The sequence below is a fragment of the Empidonax traillii genome, unplaced genomic scaffold, assembly GCF_003031625.1.
Source record: "Empidonax traillii isolate 1590-97213 ecotype Southwest subspecies unplaced genomic scaffold, ASM303162v1 scaffold13:size3042203, whole genome shotgun sequence".
Taxonomy (NCBI): Eukaryota; Metazoa; Chordata; class Aves; order Passeriformes; family Tyrannidae; genus Empidonax; species Empidonax traillii.
The window spans coordinates 1,806,954-1,823,119 of NW_020955206.1; the positions used below are offsets into that span (position 1 = coordinate 1,806,954).

The 16,166-nt window shown below is 43.5% G+C and overlaps 1 protein-coding gene and 1 long non-coding RNA gene across 2 annotated transcripts in view; both read right to left on the reverse strand.

The window, feature by feature from the left end:
* Positions 1–1,596: 1,596 nt before the first annotated feature.
* Positions 1,597–4,237, reverse strand: LOC114061075. Its single transcript, XR_003572035.1, has 3 exons — positions 4,205–4,237; positions 3,568–3,650; positions 1,597–1,636 (listed from the first exon to the last, which is right to left on the reverse strand). It is a non-coding gene; the product is annotated as an uncharacterized LOC114061075 (long non-coding RNA).
* A 3,034-nt stretch (positions 4,238–7,271) lies between these two features.
* The window catches only part of CRISPLD2 (cysteine rich secretory protein LCCL domain containing 2), a 38,898-nt gene continuing 30,003 nt past the window's right edge, over positions 7,272–16,166 (reverse strand). The window contains exons 15-16 of the mRNA XM_027890755.1: positions 12,745–12,878; positions 7,272–10,627 (exon numbers count right to left, since the gene is read on the reverse strand). Of these exons, the coding sequence (XP_027746556.1) occupies positions 10,573–10,627; positions 12,745–12,878 (189 nt within the window). The 3' untranslated portion in view covers positions 7,272–10,572. The remainder of the gene's footprint in view (positions 10,628–12,744; positions 12,879–16,166) is intronic.

A 16,166-nucleotide genomic window follows, 5' to 3' on the forward strand; every position in this document is an offset into this window, starting at 1 on the left:
TTCTTGCCATGAAATATCCTCCAACAAATCATGAGGACCATCACGACCTTTAATCAGAAAACTGGAGAGCCAGTGTTACATCCCCCCACCACAGCCCTGCGAACACCCACAGCAGGCATTACCCACACCTTTGTCTTACTGTCAGCTGGAGCAGCACAGCCATGGACAGGCAGAGGCATAGTTAGATGCCACCTCCTGCCCTGCTTCTTCCCTCATGGAAGTCATTGGTCCTGTAAAGACATGCTCACCGAGACTCCAGAAAATCTGCATTTTCCTGCCTTCCTAAGAGCCTTTCTTTTATGCAGAACTATGTTTCAAGTGCAAACCCCCAGCAGACACATTTTATGGTTCCATAATGAGACCCTGACAGGGGTTTTGGAGCCTTTCTTTTTGCACCCTTTGCAACGCTGCCTTCCTGTCCCAGTCAAAACAGATGTTGAAATCTACAGTAATTTTCAGTACACTCATTAAAAATGAGTCAGTGATTCATTTGTGCTTCCTCTTCTAATATTTTTCTTTTCTCCTTGGTGTGCATTTAGCTGGAAGATCATCAAGATCTGCTATCTCACAGAAGATGGTTTCCCTGAAAGAAGGCAGAGCTGACAATGATACTCTTCCATGTGCTTGCAGGAGAAGGGAGAAACATGTCCTCAACAATTTTGGACAATTTCAGCATCACATGAGACACTGTCTGGAGCATGTTTGAAAGGCATGGACTTATGTCCCACACCCCTGAGACCCTCAGGCTACGAGGAAAGAGAAAACTGGCTCTGTGTGTATTTGCCATCATCTCTGTGCCAATACAGCTCTAAGCTCAGCATGAAGTATTTTCCCTAAAACCACAGTGTTCCTTCTCTCTTTGCACTGGATCAATTCCATAGTCAAAAAGCACACTGTGAAGAGGAACATCCATTCCCCGTTCCCAGAGAGAAGCCTCCACCTGCACTGTCACATGGGACCCAAAAGCTGCAGTCGAGAGGTGCAGACCTTCAAGGTAATACGTGTGCTAATTAATGAACCCACTGCTCAGAGCTAAAAGCCCTCACAGAGTCCTTCCAAAACTGGCAAAGAAGCTGAGGAACTAGAAGTAAGAAGCAAGTTGGGACCACCTAAGTGGCAGCAGGCTCCCCACTGCTGCACTGGACCAGCCTTGGCAGGAGGGGCTGCAGAGCCAGGACACGGCGTCGTGAAATCAGGGACTGATGATGAAACTGAGTCTCATACTGGCAGAAAAAAACACTTTTCTTTTGGGGAGGAATAGAAAAAAAATGTTTGTGGGGGTTCAAAGCATCAGGGTTACCTCACATCCTGGCTTCCACTCACCCCTCTGGATTTTGGGGACTGGCTTTTGTTCGAAGTGAAAGGCAAAACTGCCCCCAGCTTTGACAAGAATAAGGTGTTAGACTCCAGTCTGAGTCCTTGCCATGCCCCTTGCTCTTCACTCCTTTTTTTTCTCCATTCCTCAATAAAAGCCTTTCTCCTGCAGTTCTGGGCTGCAGTTCTGCCTGGAACCTCTTAGTTTTCTTCAGTTGACACTCCATTTCAATTTCAACATAAAAAATTGCTCCTCTCTTCGCCCAGACAGCATCTCACTCTCCCCATGAGCCAGCAAATGCCAGTGATACACCATGGGAAACTAAAAAAAAAAAAACAAAACAAAACAAAACAAAAAAAAAATTAATTAAAATTTTTCATTACTGCTTTTCAGTGCCAACAAGGTTTTAAGAAGCCAGGCTTTCAAACAAGAAATTACTGAAATAACTGCAATTTCACTTTTTAAAACTCAGCATATTTTTTTAATTTTTTTTCTTTTCCATTTTGATCAACAAAACCACCTTTTACTTAAAACTGCCTCACTAGAAGAACGAGGGGTGGCTTTCACTTCACTTTGCTCCTTAATGCAACAGAAGTGCTTTGGGGGTTTGGGTGGTTGCATATACTTTGTAGAAATGTGGTAGGTTTGGGGTTGATTTTTTTTTTTTTTTCCAAAAGGTCAGGCTGGCACTGAATAAAAAAAAAACCACACAGCCTCATTTATCTGTAATTTGCAATTATGGAGTGAAAGCCTCCAGTTCCCCAGGAGTGCCCCACTACTGCTGACCCTTGGATGGGGAGCGCTGCTCAACACCCTCCCTGCTTGGGTCCCTTCCAGGCCAGTTGCTCCCCTCGTGGGACCTGGACACCAACCAACTTCACTGACCCAAGACCTCGGAGCAGCTGCAAACCTGCGTCTCAGATGGGAAAGGCTGGCACACACAAGGCCAAAAAAAAAAAAAAAAAAAAAAGACAGAGAGAGAGGAACACACACCCAATTCTGTAACATTGCACATTAAAAAGACCTCCCTTACAGATCCTGCTAATATTTCTGTTCCCAACATATGAGTTATTAATATTTAATATCTGTGACTCACTAATATTTACTTTAGGAAGTATTTTTATAAAGTTTGACTGGTTTTCTCGATGCAGGAGCTAACGGAGGCTCCTGTTGTTAACACCCAGGGAGCCCTCCCTGAACAAACTTTGCTGGTCACTGTTTAAACTGGGCTGCTGGGCTCTTTTACGGCCCTGAACCTCCAACACCGAGCCCTGAGGCTCTCAGGGATCTCTGCTGATGGCTCTGCTGAGACACAGCTAATTTTAAATCTGGATCTCATGGCAAAGGAAAAACGTCTCTTTTACTGGCAAAACTGTCACAGTCGAACGTTGTGTTCAGATTACGGGAAGAGAACACACACAATCCCTTTTTTGGGTACTTGGCATTAATTTTATCTGAAGTCATGGATTATATAAGAGAAGAGTGGAGACCTCACACAACTTTCTCCTGCGTCAGTGAGGGACACCCGGGGGGGGGGGTCAGGGACCCCTTCCACACTGAGCCCCCCGTCGTGCCATACCATGCACAAGGCCAAGGGGCCAGTGCTTGACCATTTTTCCAGTAACTCTCCTTAAAACTGGATCACAAGCATTTTCTGGAACTGCATCCAGAGCTGTCCACAACATCAAGCAGAGTTGGCTTTTAAAGCCCTTTTCTTGGTCTAGACTAGAGACTTTGGAGCTCACGAAAACTTGGGTGTTTTCATAACTTTATTGCTCTTGTTAAAATGGTCGGTGTCCAAAAAAATTCCATTTTAGTGCTTTGGAGTTACAGACATCATTGTTCTCTGATAGTGGAGCTGTTCCCAAGGAAAGCATTGTCCAGCACCAGGCTACTCAGCTCCGTGCATCTGGTTTGCAGTAAGGGTTTAGGACAGCTTGACTTCACTCGTGTGTTTGGAAAGGCTCACACAGCCTGCTGAGCTGGCCAGTTGCCCTCAGACGCCTGAGATTGTTTCATGACTCTGCAGATGAGAAAATTTCCATGGTCTCCATCTTCCCACCAAAAGCCTGTCCTCAGATGGTGCTGCATGCCTGGCACTGAAATGTATTTCAGTAGAACGTGCTGCTCCCCAGCAGCCAGCACTCAGTTTGGGTTACTCTGCTTGGTGACATCCCTACAGGGGTGCCCTAAATCACCCCTTGCCAGCATTTCAGAGCAGCATTTTTGTAGGGTTTTCCCCAGTATTTTACCTCAGACATGGCAGAAGGTCCACAGGTCCATCTGCAAACACACCTCAGGATCCCCCACAGGACTCATTTGTCTGCCAAAAGACCTACAGGGGGAAAAAAAAAACAAACTAACCTCAAAAACCTGGACAACAAAGAGCTAAGGGAGCAGTAATTAGTTTTTATCATCTCAATCCATACTGGCACGATGCTGTGCACCTTTACCTGGGCCACTTCTACAAGGTCATCTCTGTATCACTCATGGGACAATGCCAGGCCATGCCTGTGCACCATCCTGGTCCAAGCAGCTGATAACCCTTCCCATATAATGTCATGTTTCCTTTAGCCTTGAAAATTACAGAAATAAGGACTGGGAGGGCCATCGAGTCATTTTCTAGCCCATCCTCCACTCAAAGCAGGATCCAATTTTAGCAGTTATCATCCAGTATATTCTTAAAAACCTTGAACTGTTGGCCTGAAAAGACCATACAGATAATCTGTTCCAGTAAGAGCCTTTATTAATGGTCAGTCTCAATGTTTCCTTTTAAGCCCTTTCATTTTAAGCCCATCCCTTCTCAGTGGTGGCCCTTTGGGCACAAAGAAAAAATACCCTCCCTCCCCCTTCTGAACCTTTACACACTTCAAGCATCCTCTTCCTCACCTTTGTCATCCTCAGTGATCTTTCCTCCTTTCTTGAGGGTTGTTTGAACTCTCAGATCTCTCTTTACTTCCTCCTGGACTTCCCACAGCTGGTTGAGTACTTTTCAGGCAGTGAGGTACAGACATCACCACACCACACCACAGCCCTGAGCAGCACAAAGCAAAGCTGAAATATTTCTCACCTGCCTTTAGACTCTGTCCCTCTTTGCACATCTCATATGACATTTATCTCCTTGCCCATAGTGTGGTGCTTTTGACTCTTTTTTTATCTCAGTTGGGCTGAATTATTCCTTTCTGATTGGTCTCCATCTTTTATCATTCCTTCATTTCTACCCTTCCAAGTGACAGCTTATTTTTGCAGATTGTTTCTTCCAACACAGGTACTGACACAGTTTTGAAGCCCCCTGCACCCATATAAATAATGTTTTGATTAAAGCATGTCAAAAGAGATGGTATAAAAAGCCATCTTACAGCCAATCTGTATTGGGTTTTATTTTTTTCCGCAGCTTACAAAGTGTATTAAGCTGGTGGAGAAGGAATTTAGGCTGCTTCTAAAATTTGTTTCTGACAAACTTGTTCTCAGGCCCCTTGGCTTGGTTAGTACATGGTATTTTCTCAGCTTCCACAAGTGCAAAAGATAGATGTGCAGAAACAAGCCTTGAAGCAGCTACTGAAATAAAAACTTGAGGATATCAGTGCCAAGCACTCCTCAGGACAGTGTCTGTGCTGGCAGGTCCTCTCCTGGTCACAGTCACCCACTGACTCTAGAGGAGACCCAAACCTGAGGGAAGCAGCACTTGTAAGACCTAATAAAGCTCTGAATTTATTTTGAAAGCCTCTGCTCCCTTCTGCTCTCAGTCCTCACATTCCACCTGAGCCTCCTGACTCTTCACCAGCTAAAAATATCTTTGTATTTGATTTGACACTCAATATCCCTGCGAGGTGCCGGGCTGTGCAGTGCCTGATGAGGGACACTGTGGATAACCCTGTCCTGCTCACATGGCATGGAGGGTGAGGAGCAGAGGGAGCACAAGGCAAACCTTGTCTGTTGACTTAACTCAGTAACCCTATTTTAACCACTGTCAACAAGATATAAGGGTGGTTTCTATTTACACTGAGGCTTCTTTACACTGCTCTCTCCACACCCTAAAGTGGCATAAATGTCTCCTAAGTGCCCTAAAGTAGGTCCTTAGTATAAATGAGAGCCAACCCTGTCGTTTGCAAAATGGCTTTGAAAACATCGCCCTGGTGCATCCTATAAATGACTGTGGGTTTTTGGAAGGACACCCACCCCAAGGTATGCCCATACTATTCATAGCCTCTGATGAGCTCAGCACGGGGTGAGGAGCAGGCAAAACAACCAGCAACAAGACATTTCTCCCTAAAACAGCAAGCTGGGAGAGCCCAGCTTCTTGTTGATCCCAGAGGATTATCAATGCAGGAAAACAGGTCACCTTCACTGAAGTCCATGTAATCATCTCTTTCCCTTCCCCTCTACTTTCATTCAAACTTCTAGTTTTTATGCCCTCTCCACTAAAGCATGAATCTGAATCCCACTCCCAGAAGGGAAAACAAATCCATTTTTCTCCTGCTTCTTTGTGTTTTGCCCTCAGCCTTCACTTACCTGGGCTTCATCCCTGCTGCACAGAAAGAACAGCCAGCGTTGGTTGCCACACTGCTCTCACACAGCACTCAGGACAACACCATTTTCTGGTGGATGAACACAGGACAAAGCAGGTGGCTGGAGCAGGAGGAGACAACCATTAGCAAAACTAGAGACAGTGTCAGAGGATTTGAAGCTGACCCTTAAATTTTGGGCGTTATGCTGCTTTGATCTCTAAGCCAACCAAAAGACCTAATTTTTGCCAGAGCATTCATGGAATCATAGGATGGTTTTGGTTGGAAGAGACCTTAAAATCAACTAGTTCCAACCCTCCAGGTTGTGTTGTTTTGTAGCACCCAACAAATAAGAAATCAAACAACTGTTGCAATTAGTAGGTCTAAGAAACCTCACAATGACCGTTAGGTTGAATTCTCTTATCTACTTACTTTTAAGTTCTGCTCATGAAAGTCTTTCTGAACATTTTCAGCAAAGGAGATGCAGAAGGGAGAGGGGGTGAGAGCAAGCACAAACTGGGCATTAGCAAGTTCAAATGCACAGTTTGGAACCGCAGGGACTGCACCAGCCATGACATTTTCCTCCTGCAGGAATCACCGGCAGTGCAATAATGGTGTTATCTTGTCAGTCCTTGGTTGGATTTCACAATTAACACTATTCAGCCATAACTGCATCAGACCAGCCTTGGAGTGATGCAAACACCTCCTGACCTTGTGGTACATGTAATGGAAAACAGAAAATTCCATGGCCTTCTTGTCAGGCAGGACCCCCTCCCATGGCTCAGCCCACAGTTTTGGTCCAAAGCCACGTGGGGCTCGTTGCCTGGAGGCTGAGTTATGAACCTCCTTGTGGTGCTGCTCCTTTCACCAAGATGGTGCTGAATTACCGGGAAACCACTTGGTTGGACTGGTGGTGCTATCAGTGAGTAGGAGCTGGGAGAAAACTTCAAGGGGAATTAAAAAATCTGTCCACTTTTCCTTTCAATAAAAAAAGAAAGGGTATATTTAAGAACAGACTGCTCAGGTGGGGATGACTTCACCTCAGTTGTATTTTACATCATTAATTCATTAAATGCGTTTTCCAACTAGTAGATTTTCTAATCTACTTCAGCCCTTATGTTTTGGGGATTTAAAGACAGTGATTTTCCCTTGCTCTCAGGATGGTTCACTAAAGGATACATCTTATTTTTGGTGGGGTAAAGGCTGACTTTTAATGCTTGGGCATTGGGTAGTTTAATTTATTTGTTTGTGGAACAGACTCTGCACAACCCAATCTCATTTGGGGTCTCCAAGGGATACTCTAGTCCCCAGGAGTAATCCCAAATAGCTCTTCTAAACACAAACCCAGCTCTGGCTGAGCATTAAAGACAAGGGAAGCATTCATTCTGGGAAGGTTTTATTTCACAAATAATTCAGAAATCAAAATAAAATGGAAGGGGGAGAAAAAAGATATTTTACAATTCTGTATTTAGAAAAAAAAAAAAAATCTAGTTTATAAACAACCACACGGCCCCTTGGAAAACATGCAAAGGCACACCAAAATTTACAAGTAACTTTTATACATAGGAAGTAAAATACATCATTTTTCATAGAAAAAAAAAAAAAAGAAGCAACTCTATGAACTGGCCCTAAATATTTAGACTGCACAACTGACCAACTGGGGCCTCCTCAATCGGCTGTTGGCTGAGTGTCTTAAAAATGGAGAAATTAAAGGAGCCAACAGACCACCACCCCCCCAGCTCACCAGCCATGGCTTCAGCTTTTGCCCTGGTTTTCTGGAGATTTGGCTGAGCCAGATGTTCTGCAACAATGTCTTGCCTTCAAAAAAAAAAAAAAAAAAAATCAATGTGTCGGCAAAGTACAACCGGGCAGCCTCAGCTTCGCTTCAAGACCCAACCTGGGTGCTTCGAGCTGGCACGTGCTCACAGGTCTGCTGAGCTGGGGGCTAAGGAGGAATCTGGCGAGATAAAGACCTGATGCATCTTTAAGCTGCACTGAAATGTATTAGGCTGAGGCATGTTTTGGTATCAGAAATAAAATCAGTAAATATCTGGCTACAAACTGTCCCACCTGTTTATGAACAGCTAGCACACGTGATTGCAAGTCATCGATACATCGTGACCTCCTCGGAGGACCTGATCACACCTAATTCTGGTGGAGGTATGTTTAAATGAGTAGCACCCAGGACCTCGAATAATATTTGTGTGGTAAAGTCACAATTTCTCTTTTGTACAACAAATATAAAAATAAACAGATACAGACTTAAATTAACATCGGTTTCTAAAAAAATCCAAACCAGTTGGCTGAAGATAAAAATACGCAATTGTTACTTGAATTAAGCATTTTTGGACACTTCTGTTGGAATAATAACCCTCCCCTTGTCCCCTTTCCGTCAGGTAGATACATCCCAAGCTGTTTGGATTTTTATGTGCTCACAATAATCCCCCGGGCTTTTCTCCAAGAGCCCTCACATTTCTTTCCATCACCTTCCATCCATGATTATCAGGGAGATGGGATCCTACAAGGTGTTTTATGTGCTCTTGCAGTCCCCATGACCCTGATGGCATCTCTTACTCTTTCCAATTCAATTAACAGCCCTGTGGCTGCCTTTTGGCCCGTGATGGTCCCAGATTCACTGGATGGGCTTGAACCAGACTGTGTCTATCCCAGTTATTCACAGCAGGCAGAAACAGGGAAGCTTTATCTCACTGCCAACATCTCAAATGCTTCCAACCAGCAGCTTCTCTAAGATATGTTCCAGCTGGGTTTTTTAACATCAATTTACCTAGTAAGAAAAAAAATAGCTCAGTTTTCCTATCTAAAGTGAATACTGTACATCTTGGAGGACGATACTACATAAACAGAGACAACATGAAGAGTCACTTCTCTCTATCCACCCCAAAGGTAGGTTTTCTGTGCAGTATTTTTGGAGACTATGCAAAGAAGCTCCAATTTCATGTTTTGCAAAAGGTCTCTTTCCAAATTCAGATTTTACAGAGAAGTAATCCCCAATGGTGAGACAAACTGAGTGATAAATGCCATTTAAATGTCATTTCCTTGCTGATTTCATGGTGTTTACTGAATTAAAGAAGTGCTTAATCATATAAATGTTTTTGGTCTGTGTTTTGAAATAGCTAGAAGAGATGGCTCTTATATCTGTCTGAAATAAATCAAACACACTCAGAGTGTAAGAGCAGCTATGAGACATCTGCCAAATAGAGGGAAATATTTCCCCATTTGTTACACAACATTATCATTCAGTTATTGAGTAGAGCTCCTCTGCATTTACAAGAATGGAAGAACTACAGTTGACATTGTCTTCTCATGACTAATTATGTGTAGACACTAAAACACCACCAGATTTGTGTTTAGACCAACTCTAAAAATTCGTTTCCAATATAAAGCAGAGAATATTCTTCTGCCTTAAGAGAGCAGGTCATGGTAGGTCCTTCTCCTGGCTTTGAAATGCATTTGCCTGCAGGTCAAGACATAATTACCAAAATCCAAAATAACATAATTACAACAACTAGGAATTTGGCAAAGCCCACCATCCTGCATGGCCAATGCTCCTGGGTACAGCATTTACAATGGCAGTGGGGATCTGTTGGTTTCACAAATTGGGCAGGAAAAATTAATCTACCCCAAATTTATGCCATAACTTTGAAGTCTCAGAACTGCACACACCACAAGGGGCTTCACAAAGGGAAAGTGAACGTGCTTCCCATGGATGCAACCATTCCTAGCAGAAATAAGATTAATTTTATCACTATATAACTACTACAGATAAAACAACCAGCACTGCTGTATAAAACAATACACTGCATTTAACTGTACTTGAAATGGCATGGAATATAGGATGAGATGTGCCAGCACAGGAGCCACGATTCACCGACTTCTCATAAGTTGCCAGGCTTGCAAGATACCTGTGAGTGTTTGACCAGCAAACACTAAACCTGCTCCTTTGATTACCTGGTGGCCTCATTTTCTGCAGCGAGGTTCTCTGCCACCATTTTACACACCACTCCAGTCCCCAAAAACCTTGATGTCTGGCTGTCAAAGAATGTCCTCTCCCCAAACGTGACACCATCACTCAACGTGATGCCCCAGCAGTGCTGGTGCATGCCTCCTCATTGGGAAAAGACCAAATTATCTCTTCTTTTGCACAGAAACCACACAAAACCACTCTCTCAAAACCCATCCTCTCCCCAAGCAATGCAACTTCTAAACCAGTTTCAAAGTGTCCAGCGCCTGGACAGGTTGCTCTCTTCTGAGTCTGCTCGGCCACGCACATCCCCACACCCGCCACAGTAGATGCTCCACACCCTAAAAATGCCATCCAGGGCCAGGCTGAGATCCCTACACCTGCTGTCCCTTGAGCCACCGCCGTTCTGTGTGGCACACCTCTCATAAACTGGAAGTTAGAACAGTTTGTCCTGGCTGAATGCCCCTAGAGAAACAAAAACACGAGACGAAAAGATACAACGCTGCATGGGTGCGATGAGATGTGAACAGCTGAGTCAGAACAGCTGAGTCAGAACCTGGGGGGTCTTTTTTTTTTGTCTTTTTTTTTTTTTTTTTTTTTTTTTTTTTTTTTTTTTTTTTTTTTTGGTATGAGTCCCTTTTCTTGTAGAATTCCCTGAAAGAGATCGGCAAGGAGGGTACGGTCAGAGCTGATGCCGTCAGAGGAGCTTTCGCGTCTCCTGGAGGTCGACAGAGCCCTCTCCCAAAGAAACCTGCACCTTCCCTGGGAATTTACTGCTTCACAGCAAAAATTCGGAAAGCGTTGCCATCTGAAGGATTCTTCAAGCTGGAGAAACAGAAAAGAAGAAAAAAAAAAAACCACATAAAATGAACTAAATGAATACATTGCAAGACCCAAAGTGCGATCGACCCATAGGCAACTCCAAAATTCTCCTATCTCACTCCTACCAGGAGCAGGAGAACGATAAAGGATGAAAAAGAAGAGGCACAAATCCATGATTTCACCTTTGGTTTATGTTTTCAACCCAAATCTATAGTGCTAATGCCAACAGAAGGAGCTAGAAGGTGACAGCCTCTCTTACAGCCCTAGCTTTTATCCAAGGAACATTGTGCTCCATTATACAGAGATTCAGGCATGAAGAGGAATATGTTTTCCTAAAAAAAAAGTTGTCAAATAGGCTGGCAAGGTTCCCAGGGCTTGTCTGGCCTGTCTCCTGGAGCTAACGAGGGAGTAGCCAGATCAGCTCACCTTAAATGACAATAAATATTGATATTCAATCTACAGAAGTATCTCCAGCCATTCCAAGTCCGTGTCATTGTGTGTATGGGGGCAAGAGGGTGTTTCTATTCCCAACTCCTATTTCTTCAGCCCTACTGCGCTGAAAAACCCCAGGAAAAAACACAAAATTCCATATTCCCACAAAATAAACATTCCAACAAGAATGGAGACTCAGTAAATCCTAAAAGTAATTTTTCCCATACCCGTTTGGATGTGTATCTTTACCAAAGGTTACTTACAGTGTCCTATAGGGTAAAGTGTTCACCTTAATCTTTGAAAAGCTATTTCACAGTCTGGTGGATCTCACAGCATGAAGCTGTTCCTTATTGCTGAGTGTAAATAACACTTTCCAAATCTTCCTGGTCATCCCTGCTGTGAGAATGTCTTTGGTTTCCCTCACCTCCCAGATCAGCACTGGCTGCTCATATTGCATCTCTCTCCTAGTGCTGGGATTTATTCTTAGCTAGGGCACAGTTTGCCATTCAAGTTAAAAATTATCTATTAATATAAAATATAAGTGCATACAAGACAGAAATAAAATCTAAAACAAACAAAACAACAAAAAAAACCCCACACCCCCCACACAAAAAAACCCAACAACAAAAACACAAACAAACAAAAAAACCCAACAAACAAACAAACAAACAAAATCCAGCACCTCACAGGAACAGGAGGTTTTTCACCTAAATCCCATATACTGAATTGCAAATCACAGAATTGCAAAATACTGACCCTGATAGATCTATCCTAAAAAAAACCCAAACATATTTAATACACAAATTTTTGTTCTCTTAGTCTATTTTTATTTCCTGAGATGCTCCACAGCATTCTGGGATATCCATTAGTACAAAAAAACTAGCAAATTTGATAGGATTTTTTATGGTGTTTATAAAAGTGAAACAGAGCAGGCAAAGTTAATAGTGACCAAAACCCCCCATAATAGTGGGAAATTCTATATTTGCAAGAATAGCTTTGAGAAATTAGTACCTTCACACCAATATCTGATCAAAAAAAAATGTCTCACAGGTTGAAACAGGAGTTTCAAATTAGAAAGGACCGAATGAGCTGTGACTTGACCATCAGGAGGTGAGGGATTTGGGAAGTGATTTGCAACTGGTCACTGAAAACAGCAAGGCTGGCCCAAAAGAAACTACAAAAAATTACAAGGATGGCAAATTCATCCTCAAGAAGTGTTTGATCATCTCTGAAAGCATTACTTTACTCACGTTTCTTCAGAGACTGTTCTTTAAGAGAATAGAGGACATGAGTTAACACACAGATGCATCCCACACCCCAGAACTGAATGGCAATTTCAATCATAAGCCTGAAAACATGACCCAGGCTGAAAGCTGAAAAAATTCCTGTGCCTAGCTTTTAATGTCTCAAAGGCACAGCAAAATGTATTAATGTGGACTTGTAAGAGTATCAAACAAGTCTTAACCACATCTCCCACCTTTCACACGGATCTGAGGGCAGCTCTTCACTCGGGGAAGGGAAGAGCAGGACAACACGCTCTACTTGTTTGGGGCTCCAAATCCACAGTGACACTCTTGAGTCACATATTTCCAATCCACCAGCTTTCCTAGCTGATATCTGCTGACTAACATGCTACTAAACCCGGCATGGAAAATAAGAGGAAAGCACAAAAGAAGAAAAAATCCCACCTCTCCGACTGGACGCCGTTCTTTAAGGAGCCAACGTAACTTTTCTTCTTTTCTACAGGCATCACGTCCACAAACCCACCTCTTTCATCTGAAATGACTCCTGCATGCACTGCAGTTTTGCAGATACTGGAGCTCTGAAAAACATTTAATTATTTTGACTTACACACTCTCCATATTTTCTATATGGACATTTACTATCTCCATCAACACCAAGAAAAACCAGGGAATAAAAAAAGAAACAGTTATGAAAGAATTCTGTCCCTCTTTTGGACCAACTAGGGATAAAAGATGTCATGGAGTAGATTTTGCAGGTACTTCATAAAAAGATCTACTGTCACTGCAGAGGACAAGCAGCCTTTCCATGGTTCCTCTCTGAGGTGAAGATGCAGCTGGGAGACTATCACAGAATCATAGGATGGTTTGGGTTAGAAGAAACCTTAAAGATCATCTCATTCCCACACCCTGCCATAGGCAAGGACACCTTCCACTAAACCAGGTTGCTCCAAATCTATCCAGCCTGGCCTTGAACATTTCCAGGGTGGGCAACCTGTGCCAGGGCCTCACCACCCTCACAGGGAAGAATTTCTTCATAATATCCAATCTAAATCCACACTTATTCACCTTATCCTAGGCCAAGGCTGAATTGAGAACAACTCTCCAGCCAGGGCCTCTTGGGTCAGCACCAGAGAAACCACTGAGGTGAATCTCTTTGTTAAAGACCAGGCATCTCAGCAAAGTTTAATCACACAGTTGCTTGAAAAGGAAACTCTTTTTCTTAATTAAGGTAAATGATCACTAATTATACAGGAGAGTTCAAATCCTTCTTTCTAGGAAAAATAGAAGGACTGTATCTATTGAGTGGTGTAGTTTTTTTGGACAGGTATTACCCTGTAAGACAAAATACAGTGTGCAGGGAGATTAACACTTCTGGAAAGGTTAAAGCTCCTCTATTGCACATCATTCCCCTGCTCTCCAAGATGTGCAGAGTCAGAGGAGGTGGAGGAACACAAAACACTAACAACTGATGACTAAGCTCCCAAAGTATCCAGAAAAAGAGAGCAAAAGCAGAGAAGACTGAGGCACAGTATAAACTTGGCCATCAGCTCTAGAGGATTTACATAGAGCAAGCTGGAATAACACAAAGCAAAAACCAGCTTTGCACAGGTAACTGCAGCAGGTGAAAATCCCAACCCCAGCCCCTCCCTGATGGCTAAAAATCCAAGTACCACAAAAGCAGTGCCAAGGGCAAACTGTATGTACAATACAGACTGTGCTGTTTCATTCTCACAGCCATATATGGCAGCTTTGCCTTGTCCCCTATATATTTTTCACTTTGGATGGCCTATCTCTTGGCAGCTCTCTGGGTTTTGAGTGCCAGTTTGGTATTTTGTTTCTATATATGGTCAGGGGAGCAAGGGAACGCTGTGTTTGCAAGATACGCAGTGAATCCGCCCTAGAAATGCGATGGGAAATCTGTAAATCTAAATCTGGCTCATAAAAATTAAACTGTCCTGAATCAATTTGCAACCCTCTCCACTGGGAGACATCCTAAACAATGTTCAAAGCATTCCTGGGTTTTTTTTCCAGGACTTGCTGTTCTGCTGCTTACTCAAAGCTTTGACCAACAGACTTTTTATTGCCTTACCCCAAACCTCCTCTTATCACTCTGCTGGATTAGAGCCCTCTCATATCCCAGGCCGGGCTGTGCTTTGATGAATTGATTGCAGAGCTTTTGGAAGATGAGATATTACAAGAACAAGGCCTTCCTGCCCAAATTTAGGAGTACAACAGCTGTATGGGCAACACAATGGCTTTCCATAGTGAAGCCTCTTGGGATGCTCTGAGAGCACTTCCCGACAAAGTGGACTCCAGAGCACCCACCATAAAATAAAAGTGCACTTTATAGTGGGTCATTAACTATATTCTGTGCCTATGAGCTTAATCACCCAGAATTTCCTCATCAGTGTGACTGATTTAATCACTGAGTTTGTGTCTCCTGAGAGCTGAGCCTCCTCACTTGGTTTGCTCTGGTGACAAACACCCGCCTCATTATTCGGGTGGATCCATCCCCTCCAACCAATTGTTGCATAACTGTGGATAAAAGACCTTATCTCAAAAGTAGAGAATCATTCTTTCCTGCCTCCCATGCCCATCCTGGGCAGGGTTGGGGATGGGTTTCCCTTCAGGCCTATGTCACACCAGGAGCCGGGCAGAGTGACAAATTGCAGCATCTCATGAAACCCCAAAGCTCTCTTACAACCTTTAGAAACACCTGTGGGTGTTCACAGAGCTGCAGCATCAAGGCCAGGTTGGACAGCGCTTGGAGCAACCTGGTCTAGTGGAAGAGTGTCCCTGCCCATGGCAGGGGGTTGAAACACTGGGTCCCTTCCAACCCAAACCATTCCACAATCCTGTGATCACCCCAGAACCAGGCCTGTCCACTTTTACCATTGCATATTGCTTGCATTTTGTTCATTAACCCCAAAATTTAGGTCTCCTCTATGTCCCAGTCCCCGTTCCACATCCTAATTTCCCCATGAACAATTCCCTGCACTGCTTTTTAAAGCAAAGGCTGCCAATGTCTCTCTACATTTTGAGCCACCAGAAGCACCCATGTATAAACTCATAATCCAAGATGATTTTAGAATGATGAGAGAACAAAAAAACTCAATCAGAGTGCTTTTAGAGTGGATAAAAGTCCCTTTACACAAACCAAGCTAGGGTCTCCTGTGCCCCCTGAATAAAAATCAGAATTATCCATAAAAACCATCAATTCCTCATGTTGCAGATGTTTTCTTCATGGCAAAACAAATTTTATATATCTTCCAGGGACTACATAAATGTGAACACTATCTTAGGCTAAAAGCACTGTTGTTCCACAGACCAGCCGAGCATTTGTGTCACCACAGCTCAGACTGATTATCAGCCTGAGTATTTAGTGAATTAATATATTAGAGAAGGTGCTAAAAGACCAGAGGGCACCTTGTAGGGACTGTAGACTGGAAATGGGGCCAAATGCTCTGCTTTCTTTTAGATAACTTACTTAATAAGACAGAGTTGGAGCACAAGTCCCCCCAGGGCCATGAAGGCACCACACTAGACATGGAGTTGGCTTCCCAGAGCCCTTCCCAGAACCAGCACTTGTCTCATCCAGCTTCTTGCCTGCTTTAATTATTCCTCAACAGTGGGTTTGGGTTAATTCTCAGCATCCCCTGCTGGAGAGCATCCTGCACAGCCAGTGCTCCCTGGGAAACCCTTTCCCCAAATTCTCCCTGCCTGACGTGGTGTTTCTCTTCTCAGCTTCCCAGTCTGAGCATTCCCAGCATCAACACCTCACCCTTTGCAGCCCCGTCCAGAGCCACCTCAAGCTCTTTTTCCAGCTGGTTCTCCCTGCTTTTCTGCCAACCTCACACCCTCATGAT